The sequence below is a fragment of the Copadichromis virginalis genome, linkage group LG3 (genome assembly GCF_057382275.1).
Source record: "Copadichromis virginalis isolate Kocher_CV1m ecotype Utaka linkage group LG3, C_Virginalis_male_GT1.1, whole genome shotgun sequence".
Taxonomy (NCBI): domain Eukaryota; kingdom Metazoa; phylum Chordata; class Actinopteri; order Cichliformes; family Cichlidae; genus Copadichromis; species Copadichromis virginalis.
The window spans coordinates 44056603-44079367 of record NC_140620.1 but is presented as its reverse complement, the minus strand read 5'-3'; the positions used below and the strand labels follow the sequence as shown (position 1 = coordinate 44079367).

The window sequence follows — 22765 nt, the reverse complement described above, 5'->3', positions numbered from 1 at the left end:
GATTATTTTTATAGTCAACTAATCTGCCTAATTTTTTTTCTCTTCAATTAGTCAACGATTATTTAATCTGCACTTCCTGTGGGCAGGAAGCTTCTCCAGCACCTCACCTACTCAAGTTTTCCCACCTGTGTCACACTTTGTTGCATGAAAATGAAGTAAATCAGAATATTAGGAAATAGAAATTAATGTGCAAATAGGAATCCAAAAATTTCCACGAGTTCAATTATAGCTTCAAATTAAATGAAAAATATTTTATTTGCTGGTCAAAATGACAAGTTAGCAAAGTTTCCATATAGTTTAGTTCATGAATTGACGATTGCAGTGTCCATGCTCTGGAGTAAGGCCTGCTCTTATCTTAGAGCTGCTGATAACTATGCTGAAGATGCTCTCTGTCACGATTTCAACCATTTGAGAGGTGCACGAGCCTCTTTACAGGACAAACTCATCTATGTGCCTTAATACTGTAAAACAGAATTAGTTACTAAGCGCAAATTTGGTTGCGTATCATAGTTTATCAGGTGGTGTAACTTTCATTTCCCAATAAACTGTTTGTCCGACCCACAGATTAACGGCCTTAAGTTGGGTGGAAGAGGTTTACTCTTCAGAATAAACGCTAATATTAATGTGAGAAAAAACAAACAAACTCGTATACAGTGTAGCTGCTCCTGTTTATTGGTCGCATTTCACTTATTAGCTAACAAAACTAAAATCGCGTTGGCTTAGCTGGCATCATGCTGAGAGGTTTCCAACTGTCTGTACAGTAACAGAAATATAAAGACGCTATGAGCGTGACGCACTAGCTTAACTATCTAAAACCCATTCAGAGGTGACGTCACAGCTCCAGGGTGCCGGGGGTTTGTTATAAAAGGAAAAGGGTCGGCTGACATCATATTAAATGAAATATCACTCAAGAGTATATGTGTGCAGACTTTATTCTGTTATACTCTATTGTGATTCTTGCGTTTGTCACTACATGTCTGTGGAAAAAAACAAAACCTGTCCTTAAGATTAAAACTTCAGCATCTGACATTTTGCAGGTCTGTTATCTTTGGTTCATTGCAAAAGCTACATGTGGAAATTTACAATAACATATAAGCCAACGGACCAAATCATGTAGGAGAAGCACATCTACCAGAACAGCACAAAGACCCTCTGGCTGCTTCAGCAGTTGTATCCTGCTATTACCAGCCTTCAGAGCTGCCGGAGTGAAGTACGTGTAATGTTCAACAAACCAATTAGAGATGATCTGAGCTTCAAACTGGTTCTTGAAGTGGTTTATGACTTAAAGGACTTGATTTTAGCTGAGTCAAAGTGGGATTATCAGTGTTTAGCTGAACTAAACTATTTTCTTTTTTGTTTTGATTTTTTTGCATACCTGTTAAACACCTTCATCCTTATAGCTGTTTTACCTGCTACGCCTCGCTGTGGTTCCTGAGATGAAAGCTTCAGTCAGTCACAGCTGCAAACCAACACCATGTTCACCTTTTCATTTTATACATATTACCTGTGCAGTTTGCACACTAACAGACGGCTCTAATGTCCACTGAAGGACTTTACACTTCCTACAAAGTGACTGGTGAACTCAGTGAGCAGGTGAGCCCACGAGCTGAGAGCGCCCCCAAGAGGACGAGGGGCGAGTAGATTGATTTGATTGATTAGCAGGCTGATTTTTTACGACAGCAGCCACTATGGGAGTGCAGGGTAAACACAGCTGTGACAATTATTATTAATAATTATGCTTCTTCCAAGCTGTTTGTGCCATTTGTACTTTTTGACATAATGGGAATTTTGTTGCACTTCTTATGAGTGTTTTCTAACTCACTCTCTTGATTGAAAGTCAGTTACAATGTAACTTCAACGTAAAGTTTTTAAGTTTTAATAAGATTGAACAAAAACAAGGATATGTGTGTTTTGATGTTTTAAATGCAGTAAAATTAAGTTTATTTAACGATGAGGTGTCTAAATTTGTTATGTACATCCTGACAATGCTAGACTTCTTTTGTTGTGTGAGCGCGTGTCCAAGTGTATACATTTGTGAAATAATGCACATATCTGTTGTTTATATATATTTTTTGTATTAGAGCATATTTTTCTATTCATCTGTCCTGTAGTGCTAAATCACAAAAGTCACCTCAAAGAGCTACAATAATACAGAGAGAAGCCCAACAATCAGATGACCCCCTCTGGGTTTCCTGACTTTGTTTTACATCTGAGTAACTGGGAAAAAAAAACAGAATAAAAATATTTATTATGTTATGATTGTTGTTACACTGACAGACAACATAAAAACCTTCTCAGGTGTTTACATTTAAGACAGACTGGATTTCATCATATTGTGCGCATGTGGTCAGAGACAGTTGTAAAGCTGTTTGTAGATTATGAACAAATTCAGGTAAGAAAATATTGCTGAATTACAGATTCTTGCAAAGGCATTAATGTCATGGGATGTAAAGGCATTAGGGGAGCATCTAGTGGAGTTCGAATATAACTGTAGTCTGTTTTTGCTCCACTTGGAAGAAGTGAAACTAAGATTCAAACATGAGCGATGAAGAAACGATTTCACATAAAGAACAAACAGGAAATGTAACACTGTCAGTTCAATTTATTCACAAATCGACTACAATACAAATTCAAACATGATCACGAATATGATGCAGTTCTTTGTGAAATAATGATTTGTGAGTAATTTGTGAATGTGGACTATATATGAAATACATACAAAAGACATCATCATACTACCCTAAATCACTCAAACATCTTAAGAATACCTTAAAGATAACACGAATCCAGTGACATCTGAAGAGTGACATGTAACACCCCCCCCCAAAAAAACCCAAAACAACATTATGCATTACACGGGCATTATGAAGGATGTTACATTTAAACAACTTCAGAAGTCTGTAATGAAGAAGAGGATTAGGGGGATCTACCTTGGACCATGATACAGCTAAATATAACTCTTTTTGTAACGTCTGCAATCTCCTAAAATGAGCAGGACACATATTACACCATGTAATTATCACAATGATTCACATTCAGGACAATTTCTGAATTTTAAAAAATAAACCAACATATTTGGAAACTTTTTTCATAAAACCATAAATTTGCCTCTTGGAAGTCACAAAGTCATCAAACCTTCCAAAATATTGCAGATTTTACCCTCTTGATAAAACTACTATTTATCTGCATACATACATTGTCAACATTTTTCTAGTTTCTGTTTGAGTTAAATACAACTACTTTTTTTATTATTATTTTTTAATTTTTGCAAACAATAACTTATTAAATGTATAATATGTTGGAGATTATCTAGTTTTCATGAGACAAAACAGATTTGTATTATTAGCAAACATTACTTTATATAAAATACTAGAGGAGTAAATAAAATCATTAACATATAGAAGGAAGAAAACTGGGCCTAATATTGATATGTGGTGCTTTTATTGAATATTTGCTATTAACAGGCTAAATACAGGTACTATCTCTGCAATAATCCTATACTTCTGTTGTTAATAAAGCACTAAGAAAAAGTCTTGAGACCCCCCTAATTTATCTATATCTTGCTTCCAAACAGCCAGATTATCTTGTTGTTGTTTTTTCTTGCTTTTGTTTGTTAGTTTTTGTTAGTTTTAGGGTTTTTTTTAAGTGGTCTTTTGCACAGCACTGGAGTTAACTAACAATTCCACTGAAGAATAAACTTTTTTCAGCTGCAGCATTCTATGAAATAAATATTCTCCCTGGTGTTTTGTTTTTGCCACATTTCATTGCATTTCAGCTTTATACGTTTTGGACCTTTGAGAATCTCGAGTTCGTAATAACTGAGCTGCCAGTGGCTCAGTGAGGCAGAAAAGCATCAACCAACCTGTTTTATGTGCACATGTAATCAAGTGCTGAAAATATTATTTGTAATAATGAATCAAACGCTCAAGTTCATATCAAAAGCATTTTTACAAAAACATAATCATGTTTAATCCTGCATTTTACACTTCAATTATAATGTCAGTGCTGCTGTTTTATCCATTTGATGATATGCTTTAAATACACATATCCCATAAAAACACTCATTAGACAGCATACACACTGATTTTGACCTTCTGTGTGTATTTATACTTGAACATCAACCTCATCTGCCTCTTCTTTACAATAGCAACAACAACAAATAAATAAGACGTTGGTCAGAGTGGTGCTCCAAAATGCAAAAAGGTAGAGTGTCTTACTGCAGGATCTGTAGTCTGTAATCTGAAGTTGTTTATAATTGCTGTAGATCACTGCATTACCTGCAGAAATATGAGAGAGATCTCAGAAAATGAATGATTTTGGTGCAATATCAATTAAAGAAACAGTTGAATAGAATGTGTTATATATTTCTATTCTTCGGGCACTTGAGAGGAGAACAAACACAAGCTTTGCGATGAATCCAGTCGTTTTTAGCTTTCATTATTTCTATTTTCCTTATCTGTTTTTTTTTGGTGCAGCACCTAACTTCATCCACAGCTAGAAACAAGCGGTTTAAGCTCCTCCTTTAATCCCATCAGTACTTGAATTAGTATGATATTTTTGCTTAATTAGTCCTTTATTTTGCCAAGTTAAAGTCTCCTTGATGTTAAAAATGTCCATTCCCAGAGTACACTGGTCAGGTTTAGGTTTAGGATCTGAACTTATCACTTGGTTACTTGAATAATTCCTATATTAACTATACGTATAGTTTTGCTTTTGGATTTCGTTCTCTGTCATACTCGTTGCTTGCTTAATGTGGTATTTTCTGCTGTGCAGGCGTCATGTTATTTTGCAAGAGCTGCCTGCTGTGGTCAGAAATTGAGTAAAACCCTTAAAGCTTACCAGCAATGTACCAGCAAATGAAGAAGAGGGTAGTCACGGACCAACAAAACTTGTTACATGACCCGTACATACACCGTGCAAAGAAGGCAAAGATGGGTCCACAAAGATAAATAGGGATGAAGGGAATTCCTGGACAGTCCTTGAAGTACTCCCCACCTTTTAGGCACAAAGACAAAGTATCACCAGAACTGCTTGCACGTCACCTGTTTGATGACTATCTTATTATAAACCTCTGGCTTTTCTTGTGAACTCTTTATTTGATCTAGTCTACACTGGTGTGGTGTATTGTTGGGGACACAGTGAAGGGCTCGCTCATGGAGTCACAGTTTTCTTAATTCAACTGTTAAGCTTTTACAACTTCTGCTTTCTTGAGCGATCAGATCCTAACAAAAAGTGTGGAGCAAACAATCAATATGTGTCAATATGTGTCTTACTGATGCTGAGAGGTAGTCTCAGATGTTATGTATCTAATTTGTTTGGAATTCAGGCTGCAGAGGACAAAAACACCTTCAGCACCATCATTAGTTAAAGTGCAGGAGCATAAAGGGAAACTATGGTATTCTTACAACTATGCATGTCATTTTCTATTGTCTGGTCCTGTTATCTCTGTATGTGAAGCAACTAATCTGTTAATAATATCATAAAAATAACACATGCTACATGCACTGGTAATATATATTCAGATAAATTCAGTCTGAATGTGCTGCTTCTCTCACTTACCAACTATCACTTGAGCAAAGACTGTGACGAATAAAAGCACTAAGATGCAAACTGAAGGGAGACAGAATAGATTTTTAACATCACAAATGAGACGGCTCAACAGCTGCAGATGTGCTGCACAGGACTCTCTTACCTAACGATGCTGTTTGTTTTGCCATTGTGCCAACTTTCACCAGCACAGATCCAGACAGTCCAGTTGTTTTTATTTGTCAGGAAAATGAAAAGATCAGCCTGCCAGAGAAGAGAAGCGTTTACTATCCATACAGTCTTGCATAATGAGCAACCACCTAATCCCCCCCACAGAAAATAAAATCAGGTGTTACCTTTCTGCTGTGTAAGACACTCAGTTTATGTAAATGTTAGTAATGTGCCACAAAAAACATAAAAAAATAAAAAATAAATAAAATTCCCATAAAGGACAATGATAAAGTGGCTCCTCTCATTTGTACTGGCAGGAAGTCTACCACAAAACAAACGACAAATTTGTTTGAACATTTTTGCTCTTTTCTTTTTTTAAAAGTAACATTTAGTTAATGCAGGCTCCAGCCCCTCTGGATTGGATAAGGTGAAGAGAATTAATGGACAGAAGTTATTGCCTATTAAACATAAATGCAAGTATAAAAGAGTACAATACAGGATGCGTCATGAAGAACTCAACAAATCCATCAGTGGGACGATATGACACACAAGACTGAGTGTCATGTACTGATAAGCATGTAGAGATATTCTTAACTGGCATTAAAAGTACTCACAAGTACAAAAGTAGCATAAAAATTGTTATACCTTCATTCTCTTTATAAGGAAACGTGTTTACCTGGAGGTGCACTGAAAAAAGATGTGAAGATGTACCAAGGAAGAAGCCTGCGCCACCAAAACAACAATGCTGGAGGATTAGTGATGAAACAGAAAGTTATGTCCTCAGGAAGCCACGTACTTGCAAGCGCTTCCTCTGGGGTTTAACTGCAGTTGGCATCTGTTTACAATGCATTACTGCTAATATTTCATTAGTCTATCACAGTTTTCTCTGATTTATTTTATAGAAAAAAACCTAAATAACAGTTTCCTCGTCTCCACTGAGCCCCCACTCATAAATAAAATTGCTAAAACTGCCACCCCAGCCTTCACTTTGCAAGCCTCTACAGTGGGGCAAAAAAGTATTTAGTCAGCCACCGATTGTGCAAGTTCCCCCACCTAAAATGATGACAGAGGTCAGTAATTTGCACCAGAGGTACACTTCAACTGTGAGAGACAGAATGTGAAAAAAAAAAATCCATGAATCCACATGGTAGGATTTGTAAAGAATTTATTCGTAAATCAGGGTGGAAAATAAGTATTTGGTCACTAACAAAAATACAACTCAATACTTTGTTATTGCCAACAAAGGTTATGTTACAGAGGTCAAACGTTTACTATAGGTCTTTACCAGGTTTGCACACACAGTAGCTGGTATTTTGGCCCATTCCTCCATGCAGATCTTCTCGAGAGCAGTGATGTTTTGGGGCTGTCGCCGAGCAACACGGACTTTCAACTCCCGCCACAGATTTTCTATGGGGTTGAGGTCTGGAGACTGGCTAGGCCACTCCAGGACTTTCAAATGCTTCTTACGGAGCCACTCCTTTGTTGCCCGGGCGGTGTGTTTTGGATCATTGTCATGTTGGAAGACCCAGCCTGGTTTCATCTTCAAAGTTCTCACTGATGGAAGGAGGTTTTGGCTCAAAATCTCACGATACATGGCCCCATTCATTCTGTCCTTAACACGGATCAGTCGTCCTGTCCCCTTGGCAGAAAAACAGCCCCATAGCATGATGTTTCCACCCCCATGCTTCACAGTAGGTATGGTGTTCTTGGGATGCAACTCAGTATTCTTCTTCCTCCAAACACGACGAGTTGAGTTTATAGCAAAAAGTTCTACTTTGGTTTCATCTGACCACATGACATTCTCCCAATCCTCTGCTGTATCATCCATGTGCTCTCTGGCAAACTTCAGACGGGCCTGGACATGCACTGGCTTCAGCAGCGGAACACGTCTGGCGCTGCGGGATTTGATTCCCTGCCGTTGTAGTGTGTTACTGATGGTGACCTTTGTTACTTTGGTCCCAGCTCTCTGCAGGTCATTCACCAGGTCCCCCCGTGTGGTTCTGGGATCTTTGCTCACCGTTCTCATGATCATTTTGACCCCACGGGATGAGATCTTGCGTGGAGCCCCAGATCGCGGGAGATTATCAGTGGTCTTGTATGTCTTCCATTTTCTGATGATTGCTCCCACAGTTGATTTTTTCACACCAAGCTGCTTGCCTATTGTAGATTCACTCTTCCCAGTCTGGTGCAGGTCTACAATACTTTTCCTGGTGTCCTTCGAAAGCTCTTTGGTCTTGGCCATGGCGGAGTTTGGAGTCTGACTGTTTGAGGCTGTGGACAGGTGTCTTTTATACAGATGATGAGTTCAAACAGGTGCCATTCATACAGGTAACGAGTGGGGGACAGAAAAGCTTCTTACAGAAGACGTTACAGGTCTGTGAGAGCCAGAGATTTTCCTTGTTTGAGGTGACCAAATACTTATTTTCCACCCTGATTTACGAATAAATTCTTTACAAATCCTACCATGTGGATTCATGGATTTTTTTTTCACATTCTGTCTCTCACAGTTGAAGTGTACCTCTGGTGCAAATTACTGACCTCTGTCATCATTTTAGGTGGGGGAACTTGTACAATCGGTGGCTGACTAAATACTTTTTTGCCCCACTGTATGCTTCCTGAGTGAAATCATCAGTCTCCACTGTTTCTCTTTTGTGACACCAATAACATTGGCAATTTAAAGGTTTTCCCATAATGAAAGGTGTATTCTACATACCAAACAGAACTACATTGTATATGAACCAACCTGTTTAAAAGGGTTTGAACGAGTGTAATTGTAAAACACTTAATTTTATTACTTTCCCTAAACTGGCTAGGCAGATAAATGGTTAGTTTATCATCATTCATTAGATTTTTTTTAATCATGATATATAATAGGCTCTTATTCAGTGGTTTCAATGGTCCAGATTAGTCAGTTGTCAGTGGCAGTTGACTATTCACAGACACTAACCCTTTTCAATTCAATTTTATTTAGGTAGCGCCAAATCACAAGCGCTTTATATTGCGAGGTAAAGACCCAACAATAGCACAAAAAGGAAACAAGTGACCCACTATGAGCAAGTGCTTTGGCGACAGTGGGAAGGAAAAACTCCCCTTTAACAGGAAGAAACCTCCAACAAAACCAGGCTCAGGGAGGGGCGGGGCCATCTGCTGTGACCGGCTGGGTTAAGGGGAGAAAGACTGGACAAACAGGGTGTGGAAGCGAGCCAAGCAGGAGAAGTAATAACTAATAATTTAGCACAGAATGGTGTATAGAGGTGTATACTTCAATTCTTACCCATAGTCGTCTTGCACAGAAACAGATATTTGAATAAATAAGCTTTGATATTGAGACAGTGCCAGATTGCAAATTTTAAACATCAGATACACTAAAAATATCTTTACTGTCCATTGTGCGATTGGGTCTAATGCTTTTTTGCACAGATAACTACCGTTTAGCGTGTAGGTCCAGAATTTCTGCTTTTCAGATAAAATCGATTAGCCACACAAAGCTTCCCACTCTTGTCTTTCGTTTTTATTTCTGACATGACAAAATACGGCAGGTCTTTTATTTCAAATGTCAAGATTCATGATCCATAACTTACAGCGATAAACCTCTGACAGACTTTCATGATGTGATTACATTTTGAACAGTGAAATACAGAGAAGTGTTGGTTTCCACAGAAAACAAACCTACACTTTACAGAATTATAAAGTATGAAAAACTACATTACACAGGATTTTTTTTGGTATTCGTTTATTCCCTGATTGATACCATTACCAAAGTGACTTTTTCCATTTCATCATTTACACGCAATAACCCAAATTTGTGGCTCATCATGTAACAGCACATCTACAGATTCACAGATGTATCAGCTGAACCCTGACAATGACTGATGCTGGGCGTTTATCAGCAAATAGGATGGCAGTAAACGATGTCATCTGTATCTGTAGCGTCACTAAAAGAGTTTAATGACGAGCTGAGATCCTTGTGAGAAAAACCTTCCTCACATTTATAATATAGACGTGTTTTCCTGGGACAAACATGGAAACAAATAGGAAAGTAAAAATAATTTTGCTGTTGGAATCAGCTCTCGCATAAATTCTTAAACACCAATGATCTTCTTGATTTCAGAATAAAATTCCTGTAAACAGTAGCTGCTGCAGAGGTATAGAAAATGCTCATCTTTCAACACAAGATGCGCGGTCAAATCACACACTTACAACATATTCGTAAACATATCTGCATCAGCAGCATATTCATTGTGTGCGTCCAGTACCGTCATCGTTTCTGAACGTCGTTACACGTCGTCATCGGGATCGGCACGGCCACACAGACAGAAGCAGAGGAGGACCAAGAAGCCGCACACGAAAAACAAACCGATCAGGATGTAAACCAGAGTGGTGGTCCAGAAGGCAAACAGGTACAGGGTCTTGTTGCAGTAGGTGCTCACATCTGTTGTGTTTTTGGTGTAGTTGGGCTGATAAATAGAGTAGATCCATACATTACCTAAAAAAAAAAAAAAAAGAAAAAAAGAAAAGGAAAACAAATGAAGTGAAGAATGAATAATAATTGTTTGATCTCTCTGCACATAAGCTGGACTTTAGTGTTTGGAGGCCTGACAGCTGACAGGATGTGCAAAGCAGCACTTGAAGCCTCACTGAGCTTAGACAACTATTCTAATTATCTTAATTCATGTTACATGTACCTCTCAGGGGTTTGTGTGTAGTAATCCATTAAAACAGCCATATATTGCCACCTAGTGGCCCTTGCATGTTTCAACATTCTCATTCTCACCCTTCAAAAATATCTGGTTTTAGTAATCCAGTTTTTTCCTTCTCTGGATTATGTGCATCTAATCCATCTTACTTTTATCCTGGTTGTTAAAAACAGAACTTATAGGCTCACTCTGATCTAAGTACAGACTTTCAAACATGATCAAATTCAGATTACCAGCATTTTCATTAGGATGCTGGGGGTGCTAAAATAAAAAAAAAAAAAAAAAAATTAAAACAAAATTAGAAAGATTCCCAATTAACTGCCTGCAGTTTGTTAACGCCCTATGACAAATGGAATATCTGTTCAGAACGCACCCTGCCTCTCGACCAATGGTAGCTTGGATAGGTTCCAGCGCCCCTGCGAGCCTGATAAAATTTGATTGAAGTTTGATAATAAACAGCTATTTTGGGAATATTTAATTAGCAAGAAATTCGCTATTTTATCCACAACCAAGTTTACCTCACCTACTTTATCATGACTCAGAAGCACTGTACTGCATGACCTAAATAACTGCACTACCACAAAAGCCACAATTAAGACAGATACAGTCAGCTACTGCTGGTGATGTTAGCTAGCAAAAGAGACAATTGAAAAGATGATTGAAAACATCAGCTGACACATTTTCTGCACTTTTTGGCTCTGACAGAAAGCAGCAAACACTGAGAGCCTATGGATAGATTTAAGTCTTTAATGAGTTAAGGTTTATCTACTGTGATCACCTTTAACATTCTTAATTCATAACCTTTTTTAAAATAATGTCTTGTCTTGATCTTATTAGACCTTCCAGATTACTTCTGAAAACTAGGCCCAGTTTCCCAGACATGGATTAATCCAAATCTTACACCACCATCATTTTCTAACACAACTTTACTAAATTTACTTCCTTTATCCCTTCTTGTGAGGCGTTTGGATGCCCCTACCCAGGCAATACCAGTACTTGAGGGCGATAAGGCCATCGGGAAGTGTGAGACAATGAGGAAGCTGAGGAGCATTTTCTCAGAGACTTTGCACAACCTTAAGTATTTTTAGAACCAGAGTAGTCACGTCGCAGCAGTCACGTCGCAGCAGTCACGTCGCAGCAGTCACGTCGCAGCAGTCACGTCGCAGCAGTCACGTCGCAGCAGTCACGTCGCAGCAGTCACGTCGCAGGTTTAAGAAACTTCTCCATTCGCTAAACTTTTAAGAACTGGAAGCTACATCCATCATTCATATACAGATTGTGATCTGCTCTTCCCTCTGCCAAGAATAATGGCTATTGATCTTCTGACCAATGAGAAAAGAGAGCATATTGATCAATCAGACACTCAACCCTAAAGACTACAGTCCTAATTTACATCCATGTTTTCGAGCTTGTACTCCTTGTTTTCGTAGCGGCTAGCTTCTTTCACGCAGTGCTAGTGTGGGATATCAGTTTTAATGATTAGACAGGGAATCCTGCACCCTGAGTACATAAGACTCAGTGTCTGCTATGATAAATCTAAGAGACACAATGAAGGGAGAGCACTTAACACAGCACCATATATTTTTTGCTGGCTTTTTAATACATTCAGTTTGGTGTTTGGAGAGTCATGGAGCTGAAACTAATGTGGTCTATAATAGAAACATTCTGCTATAAAAGCTGCATGAAGCACACTGTAAACATTGCCTGTTCTGTTTGCGGTGCTGAGAGCCATTAATGTTTAATCTCTTCGGTGTGAATTTATGCTGGTTGTTTGTCCAATGACCATGATTGTATTTACACAATTTTAACAGGCAGCCAACCAGAAACAGGTCACTTCCTTTACTTTTTAACTCACCAGCGATAAACCAGCAGAAGAGAAAGACAGATGTCAAGGAGTTCCAGGTTGTGCAGATTGTGCTCAGAGGGTTGGAGGTGCCTTCTTCGGGCTCCCTGGCGCAGGGCAAGCAGGAGAGCAATGACAGAATCAGGCCAAAGACTCCCACCACTATCAGATAGATGGGGATGAAGTGCTCACGCGGACACTCATGAAGGTATATTGTCCCTGGTGGACACAAGGAGGATGATTCAAAAAAAGAACAATCTGAGCTGCCTGGAAAACTTTAATACTTGTGAACACTCAGTCAAGTAAGTAAGTATGGAGCTCACCAATTGCAATCTGAGCAATGGGCATGCCGCACAAAATCACCTTTGAAATCGCTGCAAGAAAAAAAATCAAACACTGAACTCATTTTCTTCACATGATATTTACAGAAGTGAAACTATGACACCAGTGTTCCACCAGATTTTACCTAGAGCGGGTGCTGGGGGTTGAGGATGGTTCCGGATGCGTCCCAGAAGGTTACTGTTCGCCATTTTTCCTAATGAGTTTCTTCACCTGCAAAGGAAGATAAAGAGCTGAGCTGGTGAGAGAAAAAAAAAATTGTTCAGATTCTTTTAAAGGTCAAAGTGAAGTTGTGCAAAGCGATTTTGAGCAGCCAGAAAAGGCGGTGACAATGAAGCAAACAAAACAAATCTTCTGATTACAATACAAGAAATTTGCATCTTTGTCTGTGAGCTCCTCCTTCGTCTGAGGCTCCTGTGGGCTCCAACCTACAGGTTTGTCAGGTCATCAAGCGGGCTATCAAACATCGAGAAATGGCCTAAAACGACCCAATTTTAGCATATGACCATCCACCACTTCTATTCTTTTTTAATTTTCCCCAATGTGATTAAGTACAACAGCTTGCTGGCAGCACACACACTAGGATTGGATACCAAACTCTGTATTTTTCAGGCTACTACGAAATCAGTCTGCAACAGATGTTTGGTACCATAACATGAGGACTGGTACCAGGATTAGAGGAAGAAAGAGAGCGTTCCTGTGATGTGTTGAGGAAGAACAAAAACACAGGATGGTGGCAGCGGTGGTGAGCCACAAACAATCTCAATTGAAAGGACTCCCAGAAAAAAATTCTCATGGCAACACAGCACATCTAATCTGATGAAACACCAGGTCAGTCAGAACATACTGTATATCTAAGACATTAAATTATATCAAATCTGAAAACCAAATTCACTAGCAGAGCGGCAGCTAGCATTAGCATTGGGAGATAATGATGAAACTTTTAGTGAGACGTTGTTGTTAACAGTAAATCACCCTAACTTTATGTGAGATGACACGTCTGAAATATTTCTATTTCACGGAGGAGCCATTTTCCACACTGAAGCTCTCTGAGCGCTCAATAAGATGTAACTGATTAAAAAACAAAAAAACAACAAAAAAAACTTAACCCTCTCATTAAACTTTTTGTTGCTAATGCACAACCAAGTCCTGCAGTGGTACTTCTGAGTAAAAAAAAACTCATAAAATATGTATGTGGGGTGATCAGGTTGTTAGTTTTTAACTGTTGCAAATTGGCAACGCCTGCCTTGAGAGGGTTAAATGGACACCTCTGAGTCTTGCAAAATTTTACATTCTTGTAATATTTATAGACCGTCAACTGAAACCTCCCAAATATTTCAGTGTCATTGCTAAAAAAAAATAAAAATAAAAGAGCAACTTTTATTAATTGAGAAGCTTTAAACAAAAAATGAAATTACTGACCAAAACAATCATCGAATTAGACACAAACATATTTTCATTTCATTGTAAATGAAAGGTGATGGCATCGTGCATTAGTAGCTATGATAACACAATTTATAATTCATGGGCATGCTTCCAGCTATCAAGTGTGTCTCTTCTATAAAGTAGGAGAGACTCAGAAGAGAGAGTCCAAAACAATGAATACTACATTTCCCATACTGCAGCTGGACCCCATCTCTCATCGAACGAATTCCCATCTGAGGTAGGGCCACATTAGCCTAAATTCAATTTACTTTCTTGCAGTTTATGTTGCAGCTCTTAATTATGAGCACAGACAGTAAATGTGATTAAACGCGGTGAACACGGAGTGGATTCAGTCTGTGTGGAAACTGGATCGACTGAACTGCAGTGAAGAAGGAGAGGTGTGTCTGCATTCACTACAAAGCCAGTTTGACCAATATTACTGGAAGAGCAGAGGAAAGGAAACAGCTCGTGTTCCACATTACAAAAGAGAGAACGCAGACACAATCAGGAGCAGGGGAAAAATGTAGAGCATGTGTGATCCTGTTGAACAAACTTTTAACAGCATCCGAGTTGCTTTACGGAGTTCCTATAAAAGTGACGTAATTGCTTTCAACCCCCCCATACGCTTTATAATGTTCCCTATCCAGCACGTTTAACGTTAAACTGCAGCCTCGCCTTAATTTTTTAAGACGATAAGCGTCTCCGCCTGCGTGGGACACAGACACGAAGCGCGTGTCGTCTCTCGAGCCCTCAAACAACAGCAAAAAGTCAACACAAAGACAGAGGGAGGGGAAAATGAGTTTCTGTGTTTAAATAAACGAATGACAGATTCCCTTTTAAATCTCTTACCTTGTGCTCACTCCGAGTTCACCTCCTGCCAGCTGCTCGCGTCTCTGACAGCCTCACCTAGTCAGATGCAAAGCCTCCGCCAGTCAGATGCAAAGCCTCCGCCTCTAGGGAGCGCGCGTACAAACTAAAGCGCTCGCTCACGCGGTCAGCTGATTGTGAAAGAGGCGAGAGGTGACAGGCTCTGACACACATCCGGTTTAATAATGAGAGTTGTTAATGATAAGCGTCAAAATGACTGTGAAACACACTGTGTAAACACTTCAATACTTAAATAAAACAGTTTGAAAAACAATTACTTAATGCAATTTTAAACTGTTGTTCTTTTCATACCACCGGCCTAAAAAATGGCTCCAAAAAGGTTTCTGAATGTTTCATTCCTTTGGACTGTTTTCAGAGATATATTTCAATATTTATTTATTTTTAAATTTCCAGGCTAATATGTTAAACCGGTGTTAAATATCTGAGAAAGAAGGAACGATTGTAACATAAAATGCAAATAAGGCTGAATTACTAAGGGTGTCATTAGGGTGAAATCATCTTTCTGCTCAAAGCAATGGTCGTGGCAGTTTGAGGTCCTTCACTTCTTACAGCAGCTGCTCACACATAGCAGCTGTCCTGATAATCAAATGCTGTCACATGAGAGCAGATAAAAGGAATGGGCCGTTTGTTCTTCTCAAAAGTTTATTGTTTGCATTTAAACAGAGGAGTGGAGCTCTGCGAATATCAGCAATACACGTATATGTGCATTGTTTTTGTAAGCATTGTAATGTGTAGTAATGCTACGAGACAGATTTGAGTCTAATGAGAAGAAATGCTATTAAAAATGATTCACCCTTACGGGTCCCAGTGATGTCACCGGATATTTCATTGCATGCACTCATATATGTACTGATAAAGAAATGAGACATGTTTATGCTTTTAAAAAAAAGATAAAATGATTTTAAAAGAAAGGAATGCGAACTGTGAACTTCTGGTTCTCTGTCTGCAGCGGTCTGTAATCCGAACCGCTCAGTCTGACCACTGGAGATGAAAATAGTCGTTAAGTCAGATTTGTTATTGAATTACGGTGTGTATTTCATACTGCTAATTCTAGCTTTTTACTACAAGTGCTTCTAGTTTCATTTATTTGTGAAAATTATGTATTGTATATGTATATATATGATATATGTATATTTTTAAAATGTTATATTGTTACATAAAAATCATTTGAGGCCTTCCCCCTGAGACAAGAGTCAGTCTAAGTCTGCTCACCTTCGTTTTGTGGCGTTCCCTCCTCCCTCCTGTACTATAGCGTACTATAGTAAGGGTGTCTGGGTCTTCCCTTAGGAATAGGGCAAGTTGCTCGGTCATTTGGGGGGGCAGAGAATAGAACCGATGCTCCTTCACATGAAAGAAGCCAGTAAGGATGTTCAGGCATCAGCCATGTCCAACTGCAGGGAGATGGCAGGGCAGGACAGAACATGCTGAAGAGATTATGGCTCTTAGCTGACTGACCATTTCAGTGATTTAACCTGGGTGAAGTGTTCCGGGCATGTCCCACCAGGAGGAGGCCCCGGGGCAGACCCAGGACACGCTGGAGAGATTATATCTCTCGGCTGGCCTGGGAACGCCTTGGTGTTCCCCCGGATAAGCTGGAGGAGGTGGCTGGGGAGAGGGAGGTCTGGGCCTCTCTGCTTAGGCTGCTGCCCCCGTGACCCGGCCTCGGATAAAGCGGATGAAGATGGATGGATGGATCATCCAGTATGTGAAATGCTGAACTTGTAAAAGTGCCACTTGCAGAATAAATTGAAATTTAAACGCAGAATTCAAAACACTGGAAACATAAATTGTGGCAAATATAAAAAATAAAACTGTAATAAAAAAAACTTTTTTGGTTTTGAAACCTTTGGGCAGCTTTGGTCCTCCGTACCTTTTCAGTATCTACAAATATCAGAACGTTCAAAGCTATTTCTAACCCTTCTTTCCTGACCAGCATTTCACCTGAGTCTGATACGAGAGTGGGAGAAGAGGCGAAGCAGGAAGCATCCAGTGACGCCCGGCAGGAAGGTGGTGGGCAGCACAACATAACGTCCCAGAGTCAGAGTTCCCCTCAGTGTCACACTCCGGGAATCCATGTAGATGGAGCTGGCCGCCTGCTCCACCACGCACTGCACCCGACTGCAGCGGTTCACCTCCACCTGCAGATGATGAGGAAGGACTGAAATATTTTATTTATGACTCAAAAAACGTGAGGTTGCTCAGTGGCCCGGCTCACCTTCAACACCTCAAAGCCAATAGGCAGGTTTTCTCCTTTTCCATTTTTCCTCCACATCCTCCTGTCCTCCTGCTGCAGACAGATCAGCACCTCCTCCTCTTTGGCTCGCACCTCAAACATGAACTAATAAGAATGAAAAGTCATTTTTAGCATTCATGTGCTGATGCAAACCCTGGTTTCAATCTTATATTTACCTGTGGATTGTGCAGGAAGGTGTCCCTGTGATTGATACATCCACCACACCGGCTCCTCTTATCCAACTCCACCTTCCATACTCCATTCACCTTCCCACCACCCTTTTCTGCTGTCACTTTGTTCACATCAGGCTTGCTTCTTCCTCTTTTCCTTCCTTCCTGTTGACTCTCACCGAGTCGATCCTCCTTTCTGTTCCCACGCTGCTTGGTCCCTCCAGGCCCGTTGCTGCTCTTACTCAGGGTCAGTGTAGAGTTACTCTGGAGCACAGTGGGTGGAGGTGCTCCATGGGTGGGGGGAGGTAGAACCCACTCCCCGTAGCAGCTCTCTTCTCTCCAGCGAGATCTCGGCCACAGCAGAGTCCTCTCCACCAGTCTGCACACCACCACGTCTGTAAAGTGTTGACAGAAGTCCTCGAAATCCATCCTGAGGGAAAAGGAAAAGAATAAAATGTGAGGCAGAAACCAGCTAACCCACATGACTTTTTGTTCTTCAAATAATAAAAATCAGAAGTACCAAAACTCCCCGACATCACGAACAACGAGCCCCATCTTGTCCCTCTCTGCACGACTCAGTTGCTGCCACTGCTCTGACCTGCAGGGGGCACACAAGGACAGAAAGCAGAACACTTGGAAAGGACATAAAAATAAAAGCAGTGTTTCAGCTTCTAGAAACCTTTAGTGATCCAGTTCTCAGACTTCCATGATGTGAACAGCAGATGTCCCTCCACCCCAGTAAAACAAATCCCAAACTATTGTAAAATGTCAGAATCTCTCCAGAATATCAGCAGTGGCATTATAAAATGCTGCAAACCACAGCGACACTGTTAAAGTCAGCAAAGACTTTTCCCCCCAGAGCTCCTACAAAATGCTCTCAGCAGTCTGACATGTGGCAGAAGCCAGTGCAAAGACTTCAAAGTCACCTCTCACCTCTGACTCCAGGCACCGGTCCAATCTGTGGTCCCCCACGGGTTCCTCATGCGGACCATAAAGAGTCTGGATGTCCCGCCTCTCTTCAGTACCTTCTCCCCCAACCTCACCTTCCTCACTGCCGTGATCCCGTAGGCGTGTCCTCGCACGAGCCCACACTCCAGCACTGACTCCACGGTCTCCCCCTCTGCAGGCTGAGAAACGTGTAAAATCTTTTTAACCAATCTGTTTAACAGTTTTTAAAATGTTCAAGACTCAGAAGCCCTACCCGTATGGAGCAAGTGATGAGGGATTTGTATTCATGGACCTTGGTTAAAGTCTGGCAGAGTGCCCTCCTCTGGTCACTGTGAAGTCTTAGAGCCTCACGATCCAGACTGAGCGGCTCTGAAACTCCACCAGTGAAGTCGATCAGGGCCTCTGCAGTGTTCCCTCCCTCCAAGGCCTCGTAGCAGCCGTTAAGTCTAAAAGTTGAGAGAGGGATTGAGTGATTGATTCACGAACATTACATATTAGGACTGCCATAAGTAGTGGTTGTGGCAGTCAAGATGTAGGTTCAGCAGCCTGCATAAAATTAACAACAGTCCCATCGAATACCAAAACCAGCATTTGGACTTTGCTGCTTATAAATGGAACACACTAGCAAAAAACCTGCATCCCCTGATTTCTCTGATTCTGATTACTCTTGCACATTTTTCTTAATTTGCATGTATAATGTATGATACGTCCTTTTATTATGTAAATCTTTGTCTGTTTTTTTTTTATTATTTGTACACAGGTCACAATCGCATTGAGACTACATGTTTAAACATAGGATTTAGTGATAATATGCGTGCCTCACACAGACTGAGATACTTGCTAAAACAAAATACAAAGGTTTCACTCACCAAAAACTGGATGGACTTTACACCTCACAGCAATCAAAGTTTATGCCACACAATCACATTAAAAAAGGCACAATCACCACAAACACAGTCAAAGGGGTGCACAGTTGAAACAAAACAGAAGCCTGGCAACCTGTCTGGGTACCCAGCTAACTAATAATCAGTGTTGGGCAAGTTACTTTGAAAAAGTAATTAATTATAGTTACTAATTACTTCTTCAAAACAGTAACTGAGTTAGTACCTGAGTTACAAAATTCTAAAAGTAATTAATTACTAAGAAAAGTAACAATTGCGTTACTTTAAAAAAAAAAATTAGGGTATAATTGGCTGTTTTTGACTACTTTCAATTTTACCTCTACATTTCACCTTTAAAAACTATTTACTTTGCCATGTTTGGTATCATTCTTTTCAGCACAGCCTCACATGTCTGAATTTACAGTTATGTTTTCATTTTGACATACTGTATTAGCACAACTGATCTGAAATCAGACAAAAAAACCCCAAACTTTGAGTAGAAAAAGTTATATTCTTTTACTGTAACAACCACGAACGTGTTTAATGAATCATATTTCTGTCACGGTTCTGGGTCAGTTCTGACCCAGCATTTTGAGTTCTCATGTTTTGGTTTGATTTTGTATTTTTGGTTATTTTCTTGATCTATTGTCAGGCTATGATGATGATGATGATGATGTTTAGTATGTTCCAGCTTATTCTGGTTTAAGTCTAATTCTGCCCGTGTAAAGTCCATGTTTCTTAGTCTGCGTCTTTGTTTATTGTTTCCTGTTTTATTTTGAAAGATTATGTCTTATGTCAGTGTGTCCAGCAATAAAGCTGAGGTTTCCGAGTCCTGCATTTGGATCCACATCTCCACCTGCCCGCACACAGAGCCCTGACAATTTCATAACTTTGAATGTAAATATAAATTGTAAATTTTAAAATCCTATGCACAAGTTTTGCAAACAACAAAGTTATTTGCAGCCATTTACTTTTCACCTTTTTTTAATAGCCATTTCAAGCTATTTACATAACAGTCAGGTGTTCTCTATTAAATAAGATGCCACACAAATTATTTGTGCCACTCCAAAAAATATTTTCTGTCCACTATAAAGGAGAACATCACAGCCTGATACCTGCAGGCCTGACACAAGGTCATAAGCAGAGAGTGCTTGCTAATGCTGTCCTTAGACATTAAACATGATGAAAGTATTCAGGAAAAAATACCGTGTATATATTGTTTATCAACTCTGGTTTTACGTGGCCTATCAACACAATTTAAAAACTAGTATATATCACATTGATGCTTTGTGATCTTGAAGTGGTCGTGTGATTGGCTTACCACGACTGCTTTATTCTTCCTCAGTCAAACAGCAGCCTCATGTGATTGTTTTGGCCCCTAGCGCCAGGTGTTGCGCCAAAAAGTGATCGTCTGCAACAATGACATTGGTCTGCCACAAAATGATTGCCCCTACCGTGCCCCTGCGTAGCCCGGTGGCGCCTGTGTCCGGCAGCCTCGCCTCTGTCAGTGCGTCCCAGGGCACCTGTGGCTACAATGTAGCTTGCCATCGACAGTGTGTGAATCAGTGTTGGTCAAGTTACTTGAAAAAAGTAATCAGTAACTAATTACTGATTACTTCCCCAAAAAAGTAATCCCGTTACTTTACTGGTTACTTATTTTCAAAAGTAATTAATTACTTAGTTACTTAGTTACTTTTTAAAAACACGATTTACAACCTGAATAGGTGATAAAGCGATAGATCTTTCAGCCCAATTCTACTTTTTCTGCATAATCCACCATACAAAATGTAATCAAATGGAAAAATCTCTTTTTATTAGTTTTAATCTTTTAACTTTATGCATCAAGCAAAAATTTAATTACATGCAACATTCTCTGACTTGAATAAATTAGTTTAACATTTAAACCTATTTTCTGCACATTCCAGCACATAAAATAAAATATTTTTTGTGTTTACACTCAGTCTTTCAAATAGATGCCAGTAAAACACAGCAGAAAATAAATAAAGTCAAAGACTAGAGGTCCTGTTGCTCTATTTTCACCTGTAAAGCAGGAGTGGGGCAGGCGGAGGTTTACCCTGGTGCAGGTGTGCCGCAGCGATCAGTGGAAGAATCCGCGAGTTTCTCTGAGTTTCCCATTACGTCGTAGCGCACTCGGTGCTTGCTCAGAAGTTTAGGGGTTTTTTTCGCTGTAAAAAGAAGTTTTCTTCCCACGCACGATGGACGCTAATGTTTTTGTCACTTTTTATGGAATCAAACTCAAAGTAAGGTCAGTACTTCCACGCTTTAAACGCTGCACGCTCATACTCTCTCCATTATCCATTGTTGATCTGCACACAGCTGTTGTCGTCACACTCGCTTACGTCACTGTCATGAGACATTCTCGCAAAAAAATCACGGTTTTAGTAATGCAGTAATGCAGCGTTCCTACGGGAAAGTAATGGTAATCTAATTACCGTTTTTGCAATAGTAATCCCTTACTGTACTCGTTACTTGAAAAAAGTAATCGGATTACAGTAACGCGTTACAAGTAACGTGTTACTGCCCATCTCTGGTGTGAATGTGTGTGTGAATGGGTGAATGACTGAATGTAGTGTGGAGCGCTTTGGGGTCCTTAGGGACTAGAAAAGTGCTATACAAATGCAGGCCATTTACCAATATCCACACTAAACAACAACCCTTTCAACCTTGATTCAACTTAACATTTCACTGGTTTAATTCAAGTGTATTACTACACCCTTAGCTCTCTGTGGACGCTATAAAAACCTATCCTTAGCCCACTGTTGTGATGGGTACAGCTGTCTGTTTACGTTGGCTTGTGCTTTTTCTATGTTCAATTGTACACACACACCCACAATCCCACCAATATAGCAGTCCATCATCAACTTCCTCCCTGAGGGCTAAGGTTTCACCAGCTGACATGACGCCTGTCCTTTAATAAAAAGTGCTTTAATTAACCCAATCTGCTGAAATGCAGCATGTGGAGGCAGCAACTCAGTTTATATGTGGGAGGTGAGAAGATGTATCTATCCATCCATCTAAATTGATAGCTTTGCTTTTACACTCAGCAATCTCTTCAACACAACAGACCAGTGCAGCATCCGCATCATTGCAGCAGCAGCACCAACCCATCTGTCGATCTCCCGCTTTCTCTCCCGTCACTCGTGAATAAGACCCCGAGATACGTGAGCTCCTCCACTTGAGGCAGGAACTTGTCCATGACCCAGAGTGGGCACTCCACCCTTTTCTGGCTGAGGACCATGGCCTCAGATTTGGAATTGCTGATTCTCATTCCCACACTCGGCTGCAAACCGTTCCAGGCAGGGCCCCGGTAACCCTATCCTGGGCAGAGTGAACTGTTCCCTCGATGGTCTTCTCATAGGGGTCTTCTGAATCGCTCTTTGTCTGGTCCCTCACCCAGGACCAATTTGCCATGTGAGACCCTACCAGAAGTCCCGGGACAACATAGCCCCTGGGATCCCTGGGACACACAAACCCCTCCACCACGATAAGGTAGCGATTCACGGAGGAGATGTATTTCAAGTTAAAAAACAAAAAAATTTATATTTTACACTCCACGTCTAACTCACCCTCGGCCTCTGCCAGGACAGACCTGGTGGAGGCTGTCTCTTGTAAAAGAGGGACTG

The 22765-nt window shown here is 40.2% G+C and overlaps 2 protein-coding genes and 1 long non-coding RNA gene across 4 annotated transcripts; all 3 read right to left on the bottom strand.

Moving 5' to 3' along the window:
- Window positions 1-2592: 2592 nt before the first annotated feature.
- Window positions 2593-6692, bottom strand: LOC146714923 (uncharacterized). The gene is made up of 5 exons (XR_014918888.1): window positions 6374-6692; window positions 5693-5790; window positions 5560-5610; window positions 4840-4995; window positions 2593-4277 (listed from the first exon to the last, which is right to left on the bottom strand). It is a non-coding gene; the product is annotated as an uncharacterized LOC146714923 (long non-coding RNA).
- Window positions 6693-9186: 2494 nt separating this feature from the next.
- On the bottom strand, window positions 9187-14928 carry LOC146714922 (transmembrane protein 272-like). 2 transcript variants are annotated; one of them, XM_085451298.1, is made up of 5 exons: window positions 14851-14928; window positions 12704-12789; window positions 12561-12611; window positions 12250-12456; window positions 9187-10183 (listed from the first exon to the last, which is right to left on the bottom strand). In XM_085451298.1, the coding sequence occupies exons 2-5, from the start codon at window positions 12765-12767 to the stop codon at window positions 9975-9977; spliced, it is 531 nt and encodes a 176-aa protein (XP_085307424.1). In that variant the 5' UTR covers window positions 12768-12789; window positions 14851-14928; the 3' UTR covers window positions 9187-9974. The 2 variants fall into 2 exon arrangements, with proteins under 2 accessions (XP_085307424.1, XP_085307425.1); XM_085451299.1 differs by having other exon boundaries at window positions 12704-12814; window positions 14851-14918.
- LOC146714921 (calpain-5-like) lies at window positions 14849-22338 on the bottom strand. Its single transcript, XM_085440585.1, has 8 exons — window positions 22304-22338; window positions 18494-18686; window positions 18226-18419; window positions 17813-17890; window positions 17299-17722; window positions 17105-17227; window positions 16831-17027; window positions 14849-16280 (listed from the first exon to the last, which is right to left on the bottom strand). The coding sequence occupies exons 1-8, from the start codon at window positions 22336-22338 to the stop codon at window positions 16136-16138; spliced, it is 1389 nt and encodes a 462-aa protein (XP_085296711.1). The 3' UTR covers window positions 14849-16135.
- Window positions 22339-22765: the final 427 nt, after the last annotated feature.